We start from the raw sequence: 25,605 nt of genomic DNA on the forward strand, positions 1-25,605 counted from the left end.
AAAAATCCATTTGATGCATGCCAGTTCAATATCCAACACTCTTATTTTTTTTATCGTAAAATTTCTCTCTTCGTGAGCTATATCTATGCCTTTTTGTTGTTTTTTAAAATTAATCCTAATTCGGCGTCACGATTCATGTTTGTTTATAATGCAAGAATTAAGGGATTTATTGCGGGTAGGGGGACAACTCTTACTTGACTTGTGCAACACCGAGATCATTTTGACCCCACACACGCTTTTAAAGTAGCGATGCGATATTTGCATTTATCGGTAAATATCAAATTACTGACAGCTTAACCCACGCTAAAATGTCCCCAGATTGATTATTTAACCTCAAATTAAGAAAACAAAATAATAAAAAAAAACGTTAGATAATCTCCTGGCTTTCATTCGACCGGGTTTATAACAGGCCCGTCAATTTTGTTCACGGTAAATAAAGATGGCTTGTTACATGGACAAAGAACACCAAGGGTTTGAATATACATTTTCTTCCAGGTTTTGGTGAATATTCATGATTTTGAAGAGGAAGCATAAGAGAGTTAAGAGGTTGGTTACGTTAAAATTTAGGGTGGAAAGTTGCATGTTTACACGTAAACTACTTCCAGTTTGCGTATCTCAAGATGTGTCACGCAATGTTATTTTTTAACGTTCACTTCCACCGGAAGTGATAACGCAAACCTTTTTTTTTACGAACGAATCTATTTTACCTACAATGTAGAGAGTTGATATATGGCATAGAATAATAAAATCATTAGGTCATATGGGATGTAGTCGAAAAGGGAGGGTACCCTTTATTTATTGTCTTGAACCAATTAACGTTTTATTGATTCTTATCACAGGAAGTGTGTTATCTCTAAACGATTTCTGGTAATGTAATTAAGTAGAGTTAGGTTCATTACACAACGCACCGATAAAATCCGGGCTTGGTTTTTTCATCTCTGGTGCTATAATTGTCTGCGTTAATTGTATAAATATGTAATTACCTTTAATATCAATAATACCACGATAATCATGCGGTATATCATTATTGACAGTCCATATTAATTAAACATCTTCAGAAACGTGAAATCTGCTCAAGTATAGCATTTTACAGATTCATTATGTTTCAGTTAGAGAAAGAATTGGCTGTTCAAGTTTGGCGCAAGGTCTGGTGGATTACCTGTGAATTTTCTAAAATTAAAAGCACGTAGACAATATGTCTGTATATTATTTAGATGCATTCAAGTATGTATCGGGCTGAAGTGGTTTGGTCAGCGTTACTTCGATGAATGTAGGAGAAATAATATATGCTCTGCACGAGTAGGGGAAGACACCGCCACCGCCCCCAACCACGACCCTCTCGAAACGTGTCTGACTACATTAAGTGTGATTGAAACCTACGTACATTGTTCAGATTAGTCTGAATTTAGGCGACTTCCAATCTGATAGATTTGAAATTAATATGTGTCTATTTTGTTCGAACTATGAGGAACCTTATCCTTATAAACTTTTAAACAATTTCCGATTATGTCCTAAGGCGTTGTTCCCGGTGGTCACTTGTAGTATTTTGTAAATGCCCGCCAATCTTTAATACAATCACAATGAGGTCACCGTTACGGACTGATCAGGCCGAATAAGGTACTGTGGGCAGCCAAAGTTTTATTTTTTTGAAAATAGTAACAATCCTAGTGTCGAATGAGCCCAGTCTTGAAATGTTTGAACTAATTTCAGCTATGGATATAAAAAAAGGCTACGGTATACTGCGAATCTACACATTTAAATCAAAAATTAGAATCCAGATCCGGGCAATATTTAAAAAAAAGAGTATCATTTTTCAAACAATATAGCAGTACTCATTGTTTTTCGGTAAGCTTAAGAATAAATATTGTTCAAATCTTTTATTTTTGCAAAGTGCCACCACAATTGAATAATGGATAGAACGCCAAAAGCCATTACCAAACAAAAACCACTACATGTCTAAATAATTGTAATCAATTTAATGCCCCGATAAACATTCTGCTCAACAAGACAACTCCATTTTGCTATAAATTTGTTATGGTTAACTAATAAGATGTTATTGTTTTCGACAAACCCAAGCACTGTTATCCCATTACACACAATCTTTAATGGCTGTCCAGAAACATAAGAACAAAAAAGACATGTTCTAAATAGATTCGATCGGTAAATCCTATTCTTTACTTTCTCAGTTGTGGTCGTGTGATTTCTTAAATAAAGATTATGTTTTGATTTGATTATCGTAATTCCATTTAACCATGAAGTTATAACACAACAGTTATCAATAAAAATAGGAGGAGAGGCGGGTGGGTGTATTGGATTTACGCCTCTGCCATCATTTATTTACTGAAGGTGGAAAGATGCTTTGCCATTGACTATCAAACGATTATTGAGTCTTTATTAATCGTATTAACCAGATGAGAAAATGAGAATGATAGAAAGTGGTTTCGGGTGTTCCGGAAAGGGTAGGTGTGTCCCCTTAAACAGAACACCAACCACTTCTTTTAGACCTTAAAACAGAATAACAACCACTTCTTTTAGACCTTAAAACAGAACAACGACTATTTCTTTTAGAACTTCCCACGATCAGTTAAAATATATTTGGTCTTCCCAATCAAGGGAAATCCTACATTTGTAGAATTAAAATCCTGCTATTGCTGAATAAATAATGTAGAAAATTTATCATCAATTCCTTCATAATTAACTGGGTATGCTTCTAGCCTGTTAGCCAGGAGGTTCCATGATTCCTTTCCGCATGTCAGTTTTACATGGCGGACGGCCTGGCAAGGAAAGCTCACTCTTTTCAATGTCAGTTGGAGTTGGATGAAATACACGCAATGGGGTTTTAATGTCCATGCAGTGTGCTAAGGGTGAAATTACGTGAAAGCCAACGTGTAAACGGATCTGTTTCATACCATCTGAATGACTAGAAACTGTTCCATGGCATGCCATCCAGCCTACACCGACGACTAGGAAAATCACGCCGGGATCGAGCCACGGACCTGGTTAGTGAGCTCGCGCCTCCATCACAATTTAAAAAGCTACAACTTACTCAGCCACAATGTAAAATGAACACTCGTTAATTCTAAACAATTGCAGGGGAGCCGCACCACACGACAAATCTGCGGGCAGGGCAGGGTATACAAAAATGTTTCATTAGCTTACCCGCATCTGGTGGTTCTATACCACTGAAACTTGACAAACACTCCTCCAGGTTGTTGATTTTGTTGGTGTAATGTTTTCTCATAACGTCCACCACCGAACCGTTACTGATGTCGTACCCGTCCTGGAAAAAAAATACACGCAGATTGTACATAAAAAATCGCAATAATTCTATGTTTTCAAAGAGATGATACATATCTATCGACATTTAAATTACATAAAATAGCAAAGTTACATTAAATTTGCATTAACGTCAATAATAAGCTCCGTAATCGCTGATGCAAATCTAAGTAGCTGAAAGTTATGTCCTAGTTACTGAAGGCTCGTGGGTTAATTATTCCATATAAAACCTTTATCAAATAAAATCAGGCTATTCATTTTCTTAATAAAAATAGTATTCCCCGTCTATCTATAAAGGTGTCGTTTCCAAATTTTCTGATTACAGTAATTAAGTATATCAAATAACGTCAGAGCATTTATTCTCGTAGAAATTATCTGTACGGGCTAATGTTTCTCCAATTATAAAAACCTTATTATTTCCGAAAACGCATAAATGAGTTGAGTTTGACGTCTCACTTTTATGCACCAATAGGCTGATGAAGACAGGTGTACGCGATGAACTAGCAATATTATGCAAATGTTGGCCTATTCTTATTTCGATTTTTAATTGCCCGGGGATCTTTAACGGGCTACCAACACAACGGTATACACGGGTATCTTGTACAATCCACTAGATGCCTTTTCATGGCATTCCTTCCGTCATGCATCACTTACAAGGTTGAAACCATCCTGGAAAAGCCCGAGGAACATGTTCTTGGCCGACGCCAGGAAGTAAAGTGAACCAGCGTCATATTCCCCGCATCGCCATGCAGGCATTGTATATAACAGTTACGGGTTTAGTAGAAGTAAAATCCCTCGGGGTTGTATCGACTAATTTGATTAGTCTACCAGCCAACGTAAAGACTAATGAAAGCAATCGTGTAGCAATGATTAAGGAGCTGATAATGCTGGTTACCTCTGATTTGGGAATATGGGCATTTTTCCGACATGACAGAACCAAACTAACCGAAGAAAGCAACGAGTAATACAAAAGGGCCCTATGGGGTACGCTACCATAACTAATACCGTTATGTGACGCGTTACAGGAAGCCTTCGTACAGTTACGAGACTAACACATGGTTCGGTTTTTATCTCAATAATTCGCTTGCGGGCAGGGGACTTTATCAGTGGAAGGAAACCGGAGAAAACACACGAGGTTGCACATAAGCGACCCTGCTCTTTGGCAAGCATAAGCTTGGGATCGAAACCACGCAACTTGACCTATTGACAGACTTTATTATCTAAACCGCCACCCCACTTATACTTAAGTATAATAGATTGTAATGCATTGCTTTGAGCAACAGAAACTGTACCAAATTAAAATAAGGCTACACCAATATAATAATCTGTTCTTCAGGAACACCTGTAAAAACTTTCCTTCTTATTTCTTTTCGGAAAAGATTTATGTTAATATAAAAAGTACTTGTTGTTCGAGTGCTATTAATTATCAGCTTTTAAGTTTTGTAATTTTACAAATAACACCTTTCACATGATTTCAGTTGCATGTTATTTATTTAACAAGACCCTGAAGAACATAAAAACAAATTGTTGTCGTCTCAGAACCAAATATTTCTAAATATTGGCCATGATCCTTTAAAAATAAAAATTCACATTGTCAGGTAAAGCTCCATACGACATTACCAACTCTAAGACTGCCTGTCTTCCTCAATCGTTTGTAGTGAAATGAAATGGGGTTTAAAGTCCTACTGTTCTTTCTGTCCCGACTAAGCTAATGAAGACGGGCATACGCCATACAGTGTGCTATGAGGGAATTTTGCCCGAGCAGCGGCACTATGGCCTACTCATATCGAAATCCAACTGCCAACGGATTTTTTACTTGCACGCCAATGTATACACCGGACCTCGGTTTTTTGTCTAATCCGAATGACCACATAGCTGTCCTTGTTATGCCCTCCGTCCTGCACCACTGACAAGGGGAAACCACGTTGGAAATTCCCGATGAACTTTCTCGGCCAATGCAGGGATCGAACACGCGACCTTCAAGCTAGCGAGCCAGCGTCTTACCCATATAGCCACCGTGTCTCCCCAAAAAGCATTTGTAGTGTGTGATCCAATTATTCTATACCAACGGGCACAGTAAACAGATTTAATTCAGTACATCGGTTGCCAGGAGGAAATCAAATTGTACGTTTCAGTGATGTTTTCGAGTTTTTCTTATCTGAAAACGAATTGCATATTTAAAAAGGCCCAGAACTTAAGTCTGCAAATCAGGTTTACGTCCACTCAACACAGACTATTTCAATTCGGAACTAATTTATGTTATAATTTTATTTCAGTAATTCGTTTACGCGCATGGGTCTTTAGGCAGTCGGAGGAAAGCGGAGGACCTGGATAAACACAACGAGGTCCGTCAAGCGATGGGCATCACGCCACCTGACTCAATGAAAGACCTAAGACCTAATGCAGATATTTCATTTTCCCTCAAATGTTACATAAATTGTCAATTAAACATGTATTCACATGCCAAGCCCATAATCAATGTATTTAAACATGATTGCCAGTTAATAATTTAATTTTAAAATGGATAATCGAGGCTTTGTTTACTACCGTATCAACGATAGCAATGATAATCGAGACTACACCATTCTTCAAATGTCCATAACCCCGCTCTGAATGAAGTATAATTAGGCTGAAATTTTCTACATATTCTTTTTTCATTGTCTTTTGTTTAACTATATAGCGAGAACTGCCAGCTCTTTATCTAATCTTACATGGTGCATCTTTAACAATTGGATAACAAATACGTCCAAAACAAAAATAATCCAAGTATTTGCAGTAATTAGACCGAGCCGAACATCCAATCAATTACTGGATTGATATATGACGTTGATTGATTGACATGTTATGACCACTGAACCGTATTTCCAAACTAGAAAACTCTATATAAAATAATAAAACAATATCCGATTTATGATTCATTCAAACTTTGATCAACTTTCAACTAAATAACACTTCACAGGGATGGTCGCCATGATTATTGCTCAATCACAATGTTTGGAATCTAGTTTTACGGCAGTCCCACCCTTCATGGTGGACTACACTACATAGCACAATGTACTATAGTGCAGTTTAACTGCGTTTTACAAATGAGGACTTTGATGAATGACACAAACATGACCTTTTAAGTGGCCTATTATGTTGTCAATGAAAGGTTTCTTCATTTGTCAAAATACCATTGTAGCAAATTACAATGACCAATTATGTAGCAAATAAAATTATCCTTGCCATGTCAAAATAACACTTCAACCAATCACGCAATAAGCAGGACTTCTCGCAATTCTCATCAATCTCCCTCAAAAAAACTACCAGAAACGTTTGACGAGCTGACAATTGAAAGTTAGGTTAAATGGTATTGTGCACTGGGCTAATGAAGACGGACATACGTCATGCAGTGTGCTATGGGGGGAATGTTGCCCGGACATCGGCGCTATGGCCTACTTTTATTTCGAATCCTTACTGTCAAGGGTCATTTTAAATGCACGAAAATGTGTACAAGGGACCTTGGTTCCTTGTCAGGCCCTCCGTCCTAAACCACTGAACAGAGGGGGGCACCACGCCGGAAAATCCCGATGATCTTTCTCGACCAACGCAGGTATCGAACACGGGACCTCCAAGTTACCGAGCCACCGTGGCCCCCTTTCTTTCTTAAAAAGATAACCCACCGAAATCAATATATATTCTACAACCTAATTTTACACATTTGGATAAAGAATACACCTATGCCCAACAAAAATATACAGAAAATGTCATAATGAGATTATTAGAATAAAGTGACCATTTTTACGGAACCGTAATTAATATCCTGTAGACTAGTTTTAAGACACTTCCCGTCGCACCTGCCCATAGGGAAAATATTTTTAGGGTTAGGATTGGGTTTGCTTCCAGTTATTTTTCAAGGCTGAAAGACCTTTAAAACTCTTAAACAATCGGAAGCTAACCCTAACCCTAAAAATAGCCCAAAGATTTTTGTCCACGCTATATTGCCCTAAAAGTACCTCAAAAATATTTGTCTACGGTACCCATGCAACTGCATTTTTTAAATTTACGTTTTAAGTCGAATATTTTCCCTATGCGCATGATCGATGGAAAGTGTCGTAAAATAGTCTGCCAGTAATTCATTACGGTTCCTTAAAAATAGCCACTTTGTTATCATTAGAATTCCTTATTGATAATATTTGAGCTTGAATGCAGAGAAGAATATTTCCTGCAAGCAAGTAATTGGTATTCCTATGGGAACTTACTATGCGCGTTTTCTTGAAGATCAATATCCCATTCCTACGTGTGACTTTATACAAGATCTCATAAAACCGAACATAGGACTTGATCAAAGATAGAAAAGACGAGGCATTATCACTAAATAATACTAAATACAGTGATTATATAGATGTTAAATGTATTCCCATGAGATTAAAGATCCCACCGTTAACAGAAACACGATTTCTTAGTATTCGAACTTAATCCGGAACTTAGTCCTGAATCAACGACTACGAGTTTTACAACATCTTGACGTTGCTAGATTGCGTTACAATTTCCAAAGTATAGCTAAGCCATCTCCATTTACTGAACACACGTGAACACAATCTGTTTCACAGAGATCTTCTAATATCTCTGTAACAGATGACTGTTTCAACACGTGACGTCACATCACGCGGCGTCAATCATTGGCTCAATAGCGCGCATTGTTTACATAAGACGTTACTGATTCGGGCTAAATGGTGAATTTTACTTATTTTAATACCCATTTACACTAAATAGGAAATGATTTTTACCTACAAACAATTCAAACGTCTTTTTAAGTCGCATCGATGTCATCCTTATCAGAGATTGTAGCGGCCTTGCGAAAATTCACTGCTAATCAGTGTGACGTGAACAGTAGCGTCCAATCAGAGATTGTGACACAAACACGCTCAAATCAATTATAGCGACCTCCACGGAAACCTTAACATTGAACGAACCTTGAACTTTGCAACTCGATTATCACAGGTAGACATTTAAGCTGGAAAGCGCGAGACTTGGGTGAATACCTAATCGAAATTAGTGCCGAAATACCCAGGGTATTACATGAAGGCCTGATAAGATGTGCGGAGTAAAAGCGAGATCAAGCCTTCTATTGAAGATGGAACTTACTGTCTGATTCATCGTAAATTTTAAACGGATTTCTTCGATTATGAACAAACTACTTAACGTTGGTTATTATAAACTTACCTGTGTGTTTGTAATGAACTCCCGTTCGATAAAATCCATTGCACAACTAATTATCACAACGATGAAAACAAGTTACCTCTTGAAAAATTGAAATATCACAAACTTTTCCCAGAGAAAAATACCAATATGGAAGATGGTTACGTCACTCTGCGGAAGATATCATTTCGTATTAGGGGTGACAGCATAGGAAATTCAAGTACAATTACGACAAGAATCCATGACCACTCGGACCAAAGACCACTCAGTTCAAGACCAGTCGGACCAACTGATAGACCACTCAGCCCAAACAAATAGACTACTCGGACCATACAATAAGACTATTCGGACCCAACAGAAAGACGACTCGGACCAATAATAAAATGTTGTTTTAATAAATTGATAATTGCGTTTGTTTTAATATAATTACTCGAACCAATAATAAAGTTTTATTTTAATAAATTGATAATTGTGTTTATTTTAATATGACTACTCGAACCAATAATAAATTGATAATTGTGTGTGTTTTAATATGACTACTCGAACTAATAATAACGTGTTGTTTGAATAAATTGATAATTGTATTCCAAAATCGCAAAATTTCAAGAACCACACTTGTAGTCACGTTTAAAAAGGGGCATATAAACGTCCGGTCTTCGTATTATTATGTGCTGTTTATATTAACGCATCAAGGGCGGATAACTTGAAAACGTGTCTCCCCCCCCCCCCCATATATAGTAACCCAGGGGTTATTGGGGTAGAACGGAATGAAACCACTGGGGATACCGCGAATGTGGAAAAAGTAAAATTAGGCTATCAGACAAGAACAGTATACCCGTATATGTAGAAACTGTCAAAAGTCTGGACATACCGAGTCTCATTGCAAGAGTAAAGAAAAATTAGATTGATATTTTTTTTTGGCACCATTATTAATTAATTTTAAAACTAATCGTTGATTTATTTTCCGTACACAAAATTGAACCAAACAACTCTAAATATAAGAATTCCGTATAAGAATTATTTGCTTCTTTGTATTGTGATTTAATAATAAATAAATAGCATATTGTCTAGCCTTATAATATAATTTAATTGGTCCGACTGGTCTTGTTTTGGTCCGACTGGTCTTAGTCCGAGTAGTCTTTGGTCCGAGTGGTCTGGATACCTACGACAATTGGCATTGAGTTTGAGCGTTCGCACACATAACTACCCGCATTCCTGTATTTAGTTACCGTCTTTTACATTCTAGTAAAATCTCTGCAAATTTTATAGCTTTACTTTTTGAAATATTTTGTTCTAATTATTTGATTAGCGACTCGGATGGGATTATTTACTTTTGAACACGCATGCCGCACAAACACAACTATACATTCGTTTTACGGGCTTTATCACACTTCGGTCAAAACTGTCGAATCGAGAATTAATGTTCCGCTTCTTACGGGGTCATACGGGCTTAGTAGCATTATATACCCACCCGGGCACCCAATAGACACGCTGAGGGCTGCCGCAACACGCTTAAAGATGTTACTGAAGCGGTTATTATTCGATCGAAAGAATGCGTATAAAATTAAAAATACACTCAGAGAATTCGGAGGTAAGCTTCATGATCCTTGTTAAATTATTTATAACATAAAGAAGATAGGATATTTATAGTTTATACATGACTTTATTTTTACGAGTATCCGTGCAATCAGTGATATTTTAATTGTGAAGAAAATTTGATAGACTGGCGATCAATGGTTTCCATATAAATCTCCTATGTAATTGCCTTCAATTGATATTTTTCGTCGCCCAAACCCATATACGATCAAAATGATCGCGCTGTCAAACTATCTTTCAATGTTAACCAACCCCCGCAACAGGTATATTGGATTCGACCATTACGTCACGAAGACATTGTTGTGATAATTAGTTGTGCAATGGATTTTATCGAACGGGAGTTCATTACAAACACACAGGTAAGTTTATAATAACCAAAGTTAAGTAGTTTGTTCATAATCGAAGAAATCCGTTTAAAATTTACGATGAATCAGACAGTAAGAGAAACTCTTCGTTAAACTGGACAAATTTAATTTTTCAATAATTGATCCCCCCTTGTCAAATCCCATTTTATGGAGAGTTTCTAGCCAGTGGGTTATTACAAGGAAACTACCCAGACAGGTGTCGCGCGAGAGGAAGAGTGTGCTTAATGTTTTGCTGGGTTTTTATTATAATGATACTACTTTGTCATGGATAAGCAATTTTTAGTCCACGTAATTTGTAATGTAGACTAAGAAAATTATAAAACAATTTAATTATCAAGACTAATTTTCATATTTCAATACTATTTAAATTGAAGAAATTGAAGAAAAATAAAGCCCCCCCCCCCCCCCGGCCCCTAACACACCCACCGGCTGGTGAAACCGTACATATATTAAACGCGTACAGGAGCATAATGAGGAAGTCTTGCGATGAATACAAAATCCCAATGACCATAACCAGACACAAATGGACATCGATTTTCAGTTAAATATACAAACGAAACAAAGGAGAATACACATTTTATCGATAGACGTTACAAAGAATCGCCATCCAACATAAAATAAAAATGTCAGAGTTAATCTGAAGCAGTTAGGTATGAGAACTTCCTTATCACCAGACATCACATCCCCCACACATAATCTCACTAAATATTAATTAAGGAATAAAGAGAGAGAGAGAGAGAGAGGGGGGGTTAAACGCCCACTCGACACAAACTAGGTCATTTCGGGACTAACATATGGTTCAATTTTATTTCAATAATTCGCTTGCGCGTAGGGGTCTTTAGCAGTGAGAGGAAACCAGAGGACCCGGAGAAAACCCACGAGGTTGGACAGGCGATCCTACTCCTTGTCACGTACAACCGGGGAATCGAAACCACGCCAGTTGACTCAATGACAGACCTTATGATACAGCGCGCATGTACTAACCATTGTTCCTTTCACAAAAATGTTTGACAATTGATTCGATTTGATGCAATCTGAGGTATATTCTGGTAGAGTAACACAAGTTAAATAAAATATAAATATTGAAATATTTTTAAATAAAAACATAAGTTTCATACTTCAATCAATGAATGAAAGAAATCGACCAAAATAAAAGCTGACGTGCAGTAATATAACAATATCTTGTATCTCTTGATTTTTCTGGGTGTCGGTACAATTCTATTTGACTACACCTACAAACGGCAATAACCTTTTCTCGTCAAATTAGTATTTGCAAAAGCAGACAGGGTCGACGATTAAGTGCTCATAACCATGCCACTTATGTCTTATCAAACACAATTCCCAAACATAAGTAGACGTAACATAAGGTTTTATTTGGTGTAGATTAGAGACATGATTCAAGAATGTCTCTTCTTTGCTCTCATTAATCAGTATGCCAAATATTGGCTGTCGAATCCTGGTATGTTATCTACAATTGTTGAGTACTAAATCAAGTGTAACCGTCCATTACTGCGAGTGTACTCAGTATTAGATTGATAGTTATAGGAGAAACTTGTATAAAATTATCCATATGTAGGATAATGCATCTTGCACTTTCCAAATCTATCAAACATTTTTTATATATAATTTTGCGTTTTCTTTGATTCGAAAGTGCGGGGGCGGGTGGGGAAGTGTTCTTTAGATCATAAGGTCTGTTATGAATCAAGTGACATGGTTTTGAAACAGGACTCTTTTGTGTGCCATGGATCCACTGACTAACCTCGTTTGTATTCTCCGAGTAAAGTTCCCTACGCACAAGTGTAATTAACAAACTAAATGGGAGTTTCTACTTTTCTAGCCCGCCTAGGTTAATGAAGACGGGCATGTGCCATACCACGTTTCCGTCCTATTCGAACGACTATATATAGACCCTTGCCAGGCACTTTCAGGCTAGCTACCGTTGCTTGACTTGACTGCCGGAATCCGACTGTTTTACAAATATTAAGAGTTATTCGTGTTATTATTTGCGCCTCCATGCAATTATACAATGGCCAAGGCTAATTAACTAGGATTAGTTCATAGCACGTTTAATCGTCTTCTTAAAGGACAATATTGGTGTCAGCCATTATCACATGTGTGATAGAACTGGTTAAACACGTTCCAAATATAATTTTAACACAGAGATCATTGCTACGGTAGATGCGTAACTAAGATTTGAAGTGACGCAAGTGACGTAACAAGCGATAACAGATACACGGTCGATTTTGTGCTCACCCGATAATTCCTTCGAAAACGAAAGTTATTATATGAGACTGTGAGAGGATATGTGACAATTCCCCCCCCCCCCCAAAAAAAACCAAACAACAATTGACTGTCACTAGATAAAAGAAAATGAAAAAAAATACCATGTTTTTATTAACTATAAATGAATAAAAACAAGTGAATGTATAGGCCTCTTCCTGGCTCTCAAAGCAGTGACGTGTCTAGAACACAGAATACTAAACTCATCAGTGTGATCAAGTTTACAATGATGGCTAGTCCCGTGATGCGTCTGCGTACGTGCACCTTTTGGCTTTTAGCAAATGAAAGATGTAAGAGAGATTACTTAAAAACATGTGAATGGGATTAGTCAATCTTATAGCCAGCTTGCCGCATATCAAAGACAAGAGAAAATCTGGATAAACAGCAAAAATATTATTAGCCAAATGTAATATAATAATATACAAAGTTCACAGCAAATCCATTTTGAATCAAAAATACGTGATTAAAGCGATTTGATAATTCTTAAAAAGATATTTCTGCACGTTCCATTTTAGCATGTTTAAAAGCTTACCAATAATCAGTGTACCGTTTCTTAATTTAGAGATGTATAGAACTCAATCATAATAATTACTTATATTATTATATCTATTATACTGGACAAGTAAGTATATATCAAATCAAATATTCTGGTTGAAATCATATTAAAATAAATACGAAGTAAAAGCATCTTTAATTTCCACATGTAAGTATCGTCTAGAGCAAGGGTAATGAATCAAAGGGGACGCATCATTTAGCTAACGGAATATCCGACTGTTTTCCTTAATACAGTCTAGTCCATAACCCGCCGTCCGATCTACTACGGGCAGTCGACGGGGGAAATTTTAGTAAACCAGTGCTTGAGATTTACGCGTCCCCGCACCGTATAAAATAACAAAATTTTCTCTCGGTTTCTTGCGGCTGATCTGAGAGCTACCAAACCCTACGAACTGCGCGTTTCAAACAGGTACGGTGGGTTGTGAGCTAGGCTTTAGTTTACCTACCAACTCGCCATGAAACAAGGGAATTAGAAATCCTTATCACAGAGCTGTAAGTCAAACAAGTGCCAGCTTGCCCATATGGCAAACGCGTTCATCTGCCGTAAAGTTACAATGTGGCAAAGTCGAGTCCAGTCGGCCATCATCAGGGTCTAACCAGGGATCACATCGCCTTACTCTTTGAGCAGGTAAATACAGCTCAACGTGAATACATTTTGTCGAAATTAATAACATACACGACCACGCCATTCCTTAAACATCTGAGAAACATATGGTGCGAAAGAAATTGTAAGTTTCCCAATATTGGCGGAAGATTCTAATTAAAAACTATTAAAAATAACAGCTTATTAGACACTGAAAGCCGGGGTTGTTCAGTGGGTAACTGACACGCTAATCATGAGGTCTCTCCTGGGGTTGACCAAGAAAGTTCCACGATATTTTCAGGCGTTGTTTCCATCTGGTGTCTAGTCGATCGGATGGCAAGAAGAGCCGAGGTCTTGTATACAAATTGACATGCCCTTAACAGAACCCTTGGCAGTTGGAATTTAAAATAAGAGTAGGCCGTAGTGGCACAGTCCAGCTGTCCAGGCAAAATGCCCCTTGTAACATACTGTATGACCGGTACAGAAAAGTATGACGTTAAGCCTCGCTCACAACTCGCCGTATATGTTTTAACACGCACAGGTCATAGGGTTTGGTAGCTCGCAGACCAGCCGCAAGAAACTGGGAGAATTTTTTGTATATACAGAACAGTCTGCGATTTTCTACTGTGCCGAACAGACGTAAGTAAAGCATAAGTCCCACGCACGGGTTTACTAAAATTTCCGCCGTAGACTACCCGTCGTAGTAGCGCATGTACGGTGGGTTGTGGGTTAGGCTTAAAAACTCCATTTAATTTATTGGACACTAGGAAACGGAGAAATTCGTTTCACACAGCTAACTAAACATATATGATTGGCATTTCCATTATAGTTATTGCTTTGTTGTGTTCCAATTTAAAGCTAACATAGTCTATTATTTTTACAGTACCCTCTTGCTAAATACCAGATACCCGCGTGTAATTGTGACCGTGGTGTCTGGTCGCAACCGTTTAATGAAATGTCACTGTTTAAAAGCACAGATATTTCAACGGGTTCAGTTGTCACCGAGTATATATTTAGAAGTGTTAATACATTTGATTGTTTTAGTGTTTAAACCACGCAATTACCAAAGGATACTCTGAAAATGGCAAACGATTTCGAAATATACTAAGGTGTTTTGGGTGGTCGATTGTAATCTGTTTCACAGAGGTATTGCGAAAGCCTTCTTATACCTCTGTGTCTATGACAAATAGGCCCAGGTAGGCGGACCAAGACTTATTGGATCAGGGGCATGTACTCTGTTGCAGCTCTCCAAGTCTGGACTTCACGTTATTACAATTTTGGACTTAAATATTTGGCTTTGGCACAGACTTCAAGATGACGCCAACATCATTTTAAATACAAAATTCAGGAATACAATGTTCTCCTTAAATACGTTTTTATAACAAGCAGAATACAAAGTTTACAACAGCTATGATATCACAAATATATATAAGCACACGTGTAATAATAGTATGGCCTTGACTAATTATTGTTTATAGATTCATAGACAAGCAAAACACCTCGTGAAAAAACGGAAATCTGTGACATTATGATACATGAATTGGACTAAAGGTTAATAAACACGTTTGTCATGTGCCATATTCATGGAATGTGTCTGTTGACCAAATTTAGTAATACGTCCCTCCCAGGGTGAAAGGTATGGGGTATGTCTATTCCATATCTGGAATCTAGGACTGTGATCAGTCAATGACGCAAACAATTAGCCAAAAATGGATTATGTAAACTTAAACTGAAAAGTGCGCCTAATATATATCGTGGTTCGACAGCCGACCTTGATCTAGACACGTCACATACACGTCTGCAACATATCATGTTTTTAATCATAATTTGAAATCAAATTAATTGCTTTTTAGGTCAGGCTGTTATCATATTATTAGACATATATATGGCAGCAATCCCCAATTATATTATAATTATAGCAAAAACGGCTAAATCTTTATCTAAATCCTACATAATACATCTTAAAGGAGCTAAATCGCTAACATTTGGGACCTAGAAATTGACAAAAGTGGGTCGCAACGCATATAATACTGTAATATGAATGTATATACACTGATTTATATTCAATGGTTTCCGTTTTTACTCCAATTTCAAAATCAGTTATGTTCGGCGAAATAAGCCAGCAGTCTCAAGCGAGTGCAAATTTCTAGCGTCTGGTTATTCCAGTCTACATACGCGGTTTGATTTGGTGCAATGTGTCTAGCCTCGCCCTTCGAGTCTCTTGATACAACTGGGGCTGAAGCGCATTATGGTACACGATTCGTGTACCAATGGTAAAATGTTTATTTTTTCTTAAATATTGGATATAAAAAGCCCATCTTTTACCGGTAAGATCACAACATGAATGTTGATTTAATTTGACAAATAAATCGTGTTTTCAATGTTGAAGATTTTGGATGATATTGAGTTAGAGACTTAGCTACTTTAAATGTAAGTGTAAGGTGAGATATTTTTAATGGTGAGAATGGTTATGCAAATGTATATTTTCAATATGGTATTATTCAATATTAATTAAATTGATCTTGCTTGGGAAGAGTGATTTTATGCCGAATTATAGAAAAACTGAACCTTAGGAAAGATTTACAGGTGATTAATCACAGAGACCATTTGATATCTGGAAAAGTGTTAACGTGAAGCAGGTGGAAGATGCAATAAGTGCGAAACAAGTTCAAATTTCCTGTCAGTCATGTTACATTAACAGATTTATTTTATCGGCAAACAATGTTTTTTTAAAGTCCCTGTGCGTGATTTGAGTGATATAATTATGCAGCCCTCGCAAACTACAATATTGTAAAAGTTGAATTTCTAATAGGAATACTAGTCAAAAAATACCAGTCAAAAATGGATCAATTCCCTTCAGTATTTAAAAAGATATGATGCAGCGAAATTCCATCGATCTATGGTAACATATAAATTTTACCACCTTTAATTTTTTTCTCTCTTTTCACTTCTTTTTCTTAACAGAATCTGTCGACAATCTTATGTTGGCTAATCACCAGCAAACAAAACTCTTCGTTTTGTCGGATGACGTCATGTATATATGTGTGTAGAATATCGTCAAGGGTGGGTCTGGGCACACCCGGCGCAGGCCACTCCACCTGGATCCAGGGGGCACACTTTAGAACCGGATTCTTGTCTCAAATCATTGGAAATGGCATTTCCGGGCTTCCAGTTTTCAAACTTTTCCAGGGGAGGCCAACTGGACCAACGTTGTGCGCTTCGCCGCTATGGCGCTCGCAGCTGACACCCACTTCTATCCATGATTTCTGGATCTACGTCTGGGGGGGGGGGGGGGCACACCCGGCGCAGGCCACTCCACCTGGATCCAGGGGGCACACTTTAGAACCGGATTCTTGTCTCAAATCATTGGAAATGGCATTTCCGGGCTTCCAGTTTTCAAACTTTTCCGGGGGAGGCCAACTGGACCAACGTTGTGCGCTTCTCGGCTATGGCGCTCGCAGCTGACACCCACTTATATCCATGATTTCTGGATCTGCCCTTGATCTTTCCTTGTCCTTCACATTGGGCAATACTTTTGGCGATATTGACTAAACAACGATCTTGGCGGTAATTAGTATGAACTCTAATTATAATCATAAAGATATCTAACCCAATTAGGTGACCTAGAATGTGGAATTGGTAGTGTGTCATGCAAGGGCACTAATAACATATCTGGGTGACATTTGTGAGAGCCAACGCATAAGTTGCAACATAAAAAAGATCATCTAATTTACGTCCAACGTCGAGTCGTGTTAGGCCAATGTCCTGTCAGTAACAGATTACTATCTGAAGTAACCATCACAAGTCCTTTTATCGTTCAGTTACCATATCATAAATAAGATGATTGTGGCTATTCTAGTCTTGATCAGATTAGTCTGATATAAGTTAATAACATGACTGCCAATCTTAATATTCACTCAAAAATCTTCTAGTTAACTATTATCCTACTGTCTGTGACATTGCGTTTTGGAAGATGTAGCGGAGAATCGGCCGTCCTATTTTCCGGACTCAAAGTTATCCATAAAGATCCAGTATTTAAGATTTATATAACAGTTCAAAATTAGATAATAAGAAATGGATATATTGAAAGTTTTAGTCCAATTACGAAGATATGAATGTTTGAAGTTTTGACAATATTAAGCCTAAATAATCTCGATTGTCTCGTGCCATGGCAGTGATATCAAATAAAATCTTGATTATCTATTTATAATTGTTTTAAAGTTATTAAATGGCGCGCGTGCACTAATCCATTTAATATCCCCGCCGTCCGATGGCCTATAGGGACTTGATTATGAACTTGTTATGTAAATAAAGGTTAATAATATTTATATAAAATATTTGAAGAAAGAAAAAAGACCTGTAATAGGCAAACCTAGCTATTATGTAATGCATGTTTAAGATAGAGGCGCACAACATGAAAATATGACCCCACTGTAATTATGTCTCGGAAAAAATAACATTGCCATAGCAGCAGCATATTCAAAAGGAAAACATAATTTTTGACCAAATTAAAATATACCTTCAACAAAAGAGAGATTATATAATAAGAGGCTTTTCTGGGTTAATGTAAATCTCATTTGACATTTGATCATGTGCAACGCAAATGCATAACAAATGTATCATATGTGATTAACCCAATTGTTGCGCATGTCAATTACTGTAATTATCTGATTGCGGAATTCAAACTAGAACAAAATATTTGAAGTGGATTTAAAGTAACAATTCACCGCACACAACCCGATTTTTTGTCCGTAAATTCCCGATTTCACAGCGCGCGCTTTAGATCATTGGGTCAAGCGGTGTGGTTTTGATAACACACTTATGGCAAGGTATATGATCGATTGCCTAACCTACTGGGTTTGTTGCGGGTCCCCCGGCTTACCTCCACTGCTAACAGTCCCTACTCGCAAAATTGAACCTATAGAGTGTGTTAGTCCTGAAATAACCTAGTTTGTGTGAAGTGGACGTAAAACCCTCATCTCTCTCTCGCCTTTTTCTAACTCAACTTTATTTCATGTTGGGGAGTCACGGTGGCACAGTGGGTAGGACGTTGGCTCGCTAACCTGAAGGTTCCTTGTTCGATCCTTGCGTTGACCGTGAAGTAACATAGGGGACAGGAAAGGGGAATATCATAGGCCTGGTGGCGATGGACTACATCTACCACTTGGAGTTATTCTACTTTCGGTTCATGTGCTAGGCCGGATCAACTGCTAGTAATTTGCAAGTGATTTAATACTAATAAAAATTGGAACTTAAATTAGAGTACGATTGATTGACTTTGATCTACCTACTTAACATATTACTGACTTGGTGGATGCTACTTAACATATTACTGACTTGATGGATGCTACTTAACATATTACTGACTTGACATATTACTGACTTGATGGATGCTACTTAACATATTACTGACTTGACATATTACTGACTTGATGCATGCTACTTAACATATTACTGACTTGACATATTACTGACTTGATGCATGCTACTTAACATATTGCTGACTTGATGGATGCTACTTAACATATTACTGACTTGACATATTACTGACTTGATGCATGCTACTTAACATATTGCTGACTTGATGCATGCTTAACCATTAATCACCTCTAATATATACTACGCACTTTATTAATTGATAGCGATAATTGACAACCATTTGTGCACCATCACAATTTCACCTTTAATATGTCACGGCAATTACGAAGGTGTAACATGCTATTGCTTTTTACGCCGTATTAATTATACGTTTATCCTATATCAAGTTATAAAACTGGGTTTACATATCAGATTGTTAGTTTAATAAACAGATTCCAGATATTAATCTAAAGTATTTATCTCTTCTATAGTGGGGTTTAACGTCCTCTTTTCTGCATCGGCTGGGCTACAGTACAGTGAGATCTCGCTTAACGACCAACTAAGTATTACGGACAAGTCACGTGTACGACCACATATTAAAAGAACCAATTTCTTCTACATTCCTTATAAATTGTTCTCGGTAATACCGGCAACTCACTATACGATTACGACCACCGCAGCCATTCCCAATCCGGAATTAAATTCTCTCAATTCCAAAAATAGTGTCAATCGAGTGAAAGTGAGAATTTCGAAGTACAACGCATGTGCCGATTGCATAAAAAATATTTCAACCAATCATGACAGCTGAAACATTTGTTACTTAAAAAACGTCACGATTCTACTCGCACTACCACAGCTGTTGTGACTGGCAGAACTGTGACAGGACTGAATTCCATATCACGTGATTGCAATTCTGTCAATTCGGGACGTTCTGGACTGACAATCGAGCACCCTCCAGGTGTCATGGCGGTCATGATCCGAAAAAAACGCTATTTGACTTTATTAATGGACACCTTTTGAGACAGCACTTATATTTTATAGCTTAAATTAGTATTTTTGAATTGTAAAATTCATTTTCAAGAATGCATACGCTTGAATGAGAAACACGTGTTTGCAAGGGTCAATAAATAACCTATCAGACCCATAGCTATAAAAAACACACACACCTTTTTATGCCTCGTCACATGTAAAATAATCTTAATTAAATCGGATATCATAATTCATCTATTGGAAGTTGAAGTTGCAAGTCACAGATGTCACCTATCTTTACTTGAAAAGTATATTTTTAATCTATAACTCGTGTGTGGAATTTGACGACGGTCACACTGTTATTTATTAGTGGGAGAAAAAATGTGGTTTAACGTCCACTCGACATAAACTAGGTCATTTCAGGACTAACGGCTTTTATATTAATAGACAAAATTATCTAACGGATTATCTAAAAGCAGGCGGTATGGCATAAAAGAGATGGCATTTCTTTAACATTATATCCAGTCTGAAGATAGAAAGCCAAAACCTTAACGTGGCCGAATACGTTTTAAATCTATTCACTCAAAATATAACTTTCGATGGTTTGTAAAGGTTGGATTATCAATTATCATGTACTATCCTAAATGCATACATACGTGTCTAATTAAATTTTAAACTGAGGTATGAATTCATTTTACGCCGACATCTGGAAAGTACCGAACACACGGGCTGTGGGTTCTAAATGGGGTTTAACGTTCTACTGTTCTGCTCCTACTGGGATAAAGAAGACGGATACACGCCATGCAGTGTGCTGAACCATCTATAAACCTGCTAGTAATAGTAGTATACAATATATGTGGAACTAATGATCTGATTTCAAGTCGCCCGAGGACAGGACAGGACACATCACCCGAGGTCAACCCACCTCCATAAAACAGTCGTGTTGTCCTTATAAAATGATTTGGCATATTTTGACTAATTGGAGTATTATGTGGTGTCTGGTGTTTTTTTTATGTGTTGGCATCACAGTGTTACACGCGAAAAAACAATTAAACCAGCTGGAGGCGATGTGGAAATTGGGTAAACATCCTATGGGGGTATTTTGTAGGTCGTTCGCCGGATTCATCAAGAATTAAAGAAGTCAGTAACACTGGAACCGCACGAGTCAGCGACATTTGTAAGGCATGTAGGAACCCCCCCTTTCCGCCCTACACTTCCCCTTTCACCCCCACCCTCTCAAACATAGTCTTTCATCTTTGAGAACGGAGTAGAAGTCAACATCCTTCGGTTTTATAATGTTACCTCTTTAAGAAATGACAAGCCAACAGTGAGGCTGATGTCCCCCGCCGAAATCCCAAAAATAAATAGATGACACATATTAATTAATCGCACATTTATTTTTTTCAAAGGTATCGAGCAATCATACTTATCAACTATACACTAAGTTTCATCACTCTCTATCAGATGGAATCAAAGTTATCTTGTCCCAAAGCAACGACAAAGGAAATTGCTTATCTCTGCTTAGCTTTAGCTCGATATGTTAATCATTGAACTCAGTCAAGACGAACATCTACATCAAGTTTAAACATTCTACCTCAATTAGAAGCAGAGTTGTTATGTTCCAAAATCTTGACTAATCAAAATGCTTATCGCTCCTTAGCCTAATCAGAAAATTCTCATCATCGAACTTAGCCAAGGTATTGATGTAATGAAATTATACACGAAGTTTCGTCACTCGTGTCCCAAAGCATCAACCAATCAAACTGCTTATCTCTGCTTACCCTAAGCAGAAAATGCTCATCTTCGAATTCCATCAAGGCATTGACCTCATAATCACCTACACCAAGTTTGAACATTCTAGCTCAATTAGAAGGAGAGTTATTGTGTTCCAAAGTCTCGGCCAATCAAATTGCTTATCACTCTGCTTACCCTGAGCAGAAAATGCTCAATATCTAACTTAGTCAAGGTAATGATGTAATGAAACTATACACCAAGTTTTATCACTCTCACTTAATTGGAACTAAAGTTATCGTGTCCCAAAGCATTAACCAATCAAATTGCTTATCTCTGCTTCCCCTAAGCAGAAAATGATCATCTTCGACCTCCGTCAAGGCATTGTCCTAATAAACACCTACACCAAGTTTGAACATTTTAGCTCAATTAGAAGGAGAGTTATTGTGTTCCAAAATCTCGGCCAATCAAATTGCTTATCGATCTGCTTACCCTGAGCATAAAATGCTCAGTATCGAACTTAAGTCACGGTATTGATGTAATGAAACTACGCACCAAGTTTCATCACTCTCATTTAATTAGATCTAAAGTTATCGTGTTCCAAAGCATCAACCAATCAAATTGCTTATCTCTGCTTACCCTAAGCAGAAAATGCCCATCTTCGAACGCCATCAAGGCATTGACCTAATAAATACCTACACCAAGTTTGAACATTCTAGCTCAATTAGAAAGAGTTATTGTGTCCCAAAACGTGTGACGAACGGACAGACAGACGGACGAACCCATTTTAATAGTCCCCTGCTTTATCGAAAGGCGGGGGACAAAAATGAAATGGGGTTTAACATCCTACTCTTCTGCTGGGCTAATGAAGACCGGCGTACGCGATACAGTGTGGTATGGGGAAATTTTGCCCGGCCCAGACAGTTGAGCTACGATCTAATTTCGAATTCCAACAGTCACGAGTTATTTTATGTGTACGCCAATGTGCACGCGAGAGCTCGTTTTTGTGTGCCAGTAGCACTGGAACCGCGTAAGCCCTTGATGCATTAGTGGGATGTTGTAAGTATAACAATGATATTTCATCTTTGGAAAGGACGAGACGTTACAAACGTCTTCTTAGTTTTTACCTTCTGGCATGTTACTTCTTTAAGCCATATACATGTTTCATGAACGTTTTACAACCCCCCCCCCCCCCCACACACACACACACACACTCATAGTCTACGACTTTCCGGTATCCTACTCAGACAGTTATTTCAAATCGATTATGTCCGACATTGGTTACCCAAGAACCTACAAAGACCACCGATTCCCCGGAACTAATGTATACAAAAGAATTAGAGAAGTAGAAGTTGAAGTTCCTAAGACAAAATTTTAAGAGATACCCCATCTGATAATTTTAAAGGCAGATGACGGAGATGCAAGAGTAAGAATTGTAACACCAGGCTAACCTTCTCCATGCTTTAGATCCGAGAAGTTTGGTCGACCCCGGAAAGCGTGCCCTCTACGAGGCCCTGAAAAGGAGTCCATAACAAAGTCAACAGTTATACTAGTAGTGCAGCAAGTTTCGCCAATTAAACCCACAGTCAAACCAGTAAAGAACACAATCCCAAAAAGTAAACAAGTAAAGAAGTCTCCCCCGTACGTAACAACATCAAGAAAAGGAGAAGGGGAAAAAATCGGCACCCCCTTCATCACCGAAATACCGAGCAATACCCACCGAAAATCGATTTATATTCCAAGAATAAGAAAACACCAGACACGAAGGGGGAATCTAGCCAGAGACTTAGAGACCGATAGAGGGTGGTTGTTTGCAATATCACTTCGGTGGAAGCGGACGTAAAAATCTCCTATTCAACAACATATAGATTAATATGAAACCATAGTGTGTAGCACCATAATAAGATAACAAAGCATAATTTAATGGAAAATAACACAGTAATAACGTCCCCGAGGGATTGATACCGAGCCGTTGAAAGTTAAAAACGGAGAAGGATAATTGGCAATCACAACCTTGTGAAATGTACATTGATTAATTTTTAATAATAACTCCCTCATAGGTCCTAAGAATAAACAGTCCCAAATCTTTATTTAATTCTGCTAAAAATCTTTTGATGTGTTTTCTTTCTTTTTTATTTTGACTAATTTTCTTGTTGTGTCGGTTTGCAGTCCGAATTTCTACCTTGCCCCAATCTATTTTGAGTCGTGGGTGGTCTTTCAAATGTTCTGCTATGACCGATGTGTTAGTTGGGGCTCTTGACTTGTGTTCTGAGCTTCTTTTTATTTTGTAGATAGTTCCTTTGGGTTGTGCGATAATGGTTGGTCGCGGTTTTCCATTGGCTTTTAAGATCTGTCAGTGTTTGCCTTCTTTAATAATCGTCTGACCTGATACGTGAGAATTCCATAGGTGATATGACGACCATTCAGGACAGGGTTCTATTCTCAAAGCAAAAAGTTTTCTGTGTGCAGAATCTGAGGAACTTTATTACCGTGTGACTTTTTTTTTCGCAGAGTTACTCATGGCCATCGAAACCTATTCGCCTCCTTGATCATGAAAACTTGCCTTTTAAAAGACTGCTGATGGGCGTATGTGTTTTGCACGGCTACGCTATGTTTATACTGCAATATTTAGAGATATAGAAATGAAATGTGGTTTAACGTCCTACGGCTCTGCTCCGACAGGACTAATGAAGACGGGCATATACATACAATGTGCTATGAGAGAAATTTTACCCGGACAGCTGCACTATGGCCTTCTCTTATTTCAAATTCCAACTGACAATGTATACACGGGACCTAGTTTTTTCGTACTATCCGAACAACTGACAAGAGGAAACCACGCCGATGAACTTTCTCTGCCAACACAAAGAAAATTCACGTCTAGGAACAACCTACCAGTGCATTTGCACTAAGAGGTCATATTATAAAACAAGCTAGTAATTAATGGAATGGTTGAACTAAAAACATGTTCCTTCGTTGAGCTTTCTAGCCTATCAGCAATTAGAACCTCGAGCACGCTTACACACTGCCACTTCAAGTGTTGTTTTTATTTATTCCATACACTATTTTTATATTATACACAATTAGTTTAACAGGAAAAAAACGATAAGCCCTAAAATATATCGCATCCGACTAGATGATATAATATGTTTCTATTTCTGACAGAAGAGAAAATCGTAACAGGAAGGCTTAAGGACAATATGCTAACTGCCACATCTCACGAAATACAATTTAAGCCTAATACCGCGTATTAAAGAATTAAGTTTTATCGAACACGCACATATTACTGGAGACACCACCTGAGGCAAACACATGTCTGTCAAAGTAAATCTGCGGATATATTAGACGCCCTCTTGATAGCTACTCGATCGAGTTAATACAAACCCCCTTTCGTTTCTATCTTGTTAGCAACTACTCTCAAGTACAATCAGTCATCTGATATGACATGATCTGGCCGCTCAGAAATAAAGATGAGCCTTTGTTATGGGCAAAGAATGGTTATAAACAATAACAGTCAATTATGCATTAAACGAAATGAAATGAAGTTTAACGTCTTATAGTTCTGTTCCGAACTGGGCTAATGAAGACGGGCATACGCCATACAGTGTGCTATGAGGGAAATTTTGCCCGGACAGCGGCACTACAGCCTACGCTTATATCGAATTCCAACTGCTAAGGGATCTTTTACGTGCACGCCAATGTGCACATGGG

At 37.8% G+C, this 25,605-nt stretch overlaps 1 protein-coding gene across 6 annotated transcripts in view; it reads right to left on the bottom strand.

Annotated features, from left to right (window-relative positions):
- Nucleotides 1-25,605, bottom strand: part of LOC126832117 (PDF receptor) — a 129,018-nt gene that overhangs the window by 67,703 nt on the left and 35,710 nt on the right. For 3 of the 6 annotated variants that reach the window (XM_050562806.1, XM_050562807.1, XM_050562812.1), the window contains exons 1-2: nucleotides 23,280-23,405; nucleotides 3,160-3,280 (exon numbers count right to left, since the gene is read on the bottom strand). In XM_050562806.1, the coding sequence (XP_050418763.1) occupies nucleotides 3,160-3,280; nucleotides 23,280-23,354 (196 nt within the window). In that variant the 5' untranslated portion in view covers nucleotides 23,355-23,405. Of the gene's footprint in view, nucleotides 1-3,159; nucleotides 3,281-23,279; nucleotides 23,406-25,605 lie in introns of those variants that run through there. The other 3 variants (XM_050562809.2, XM_050562810.1, XM_050562811.2) reach the window with 1 other exon arrangement.

This window comes from Patella vulgata, chromosome 9 (genome assembly GCF_932274485.2).
Source record: "Patella vulgata chromosome 9, xgPatVulg1.2, whole genome shotgun sequence".
NCBI classification, from domain to species: domain Eukaryota; kingdom Metazoa; phylum Mollusca; class Gastropoda; family Patellidae; genus Patella; species Patella vulgata.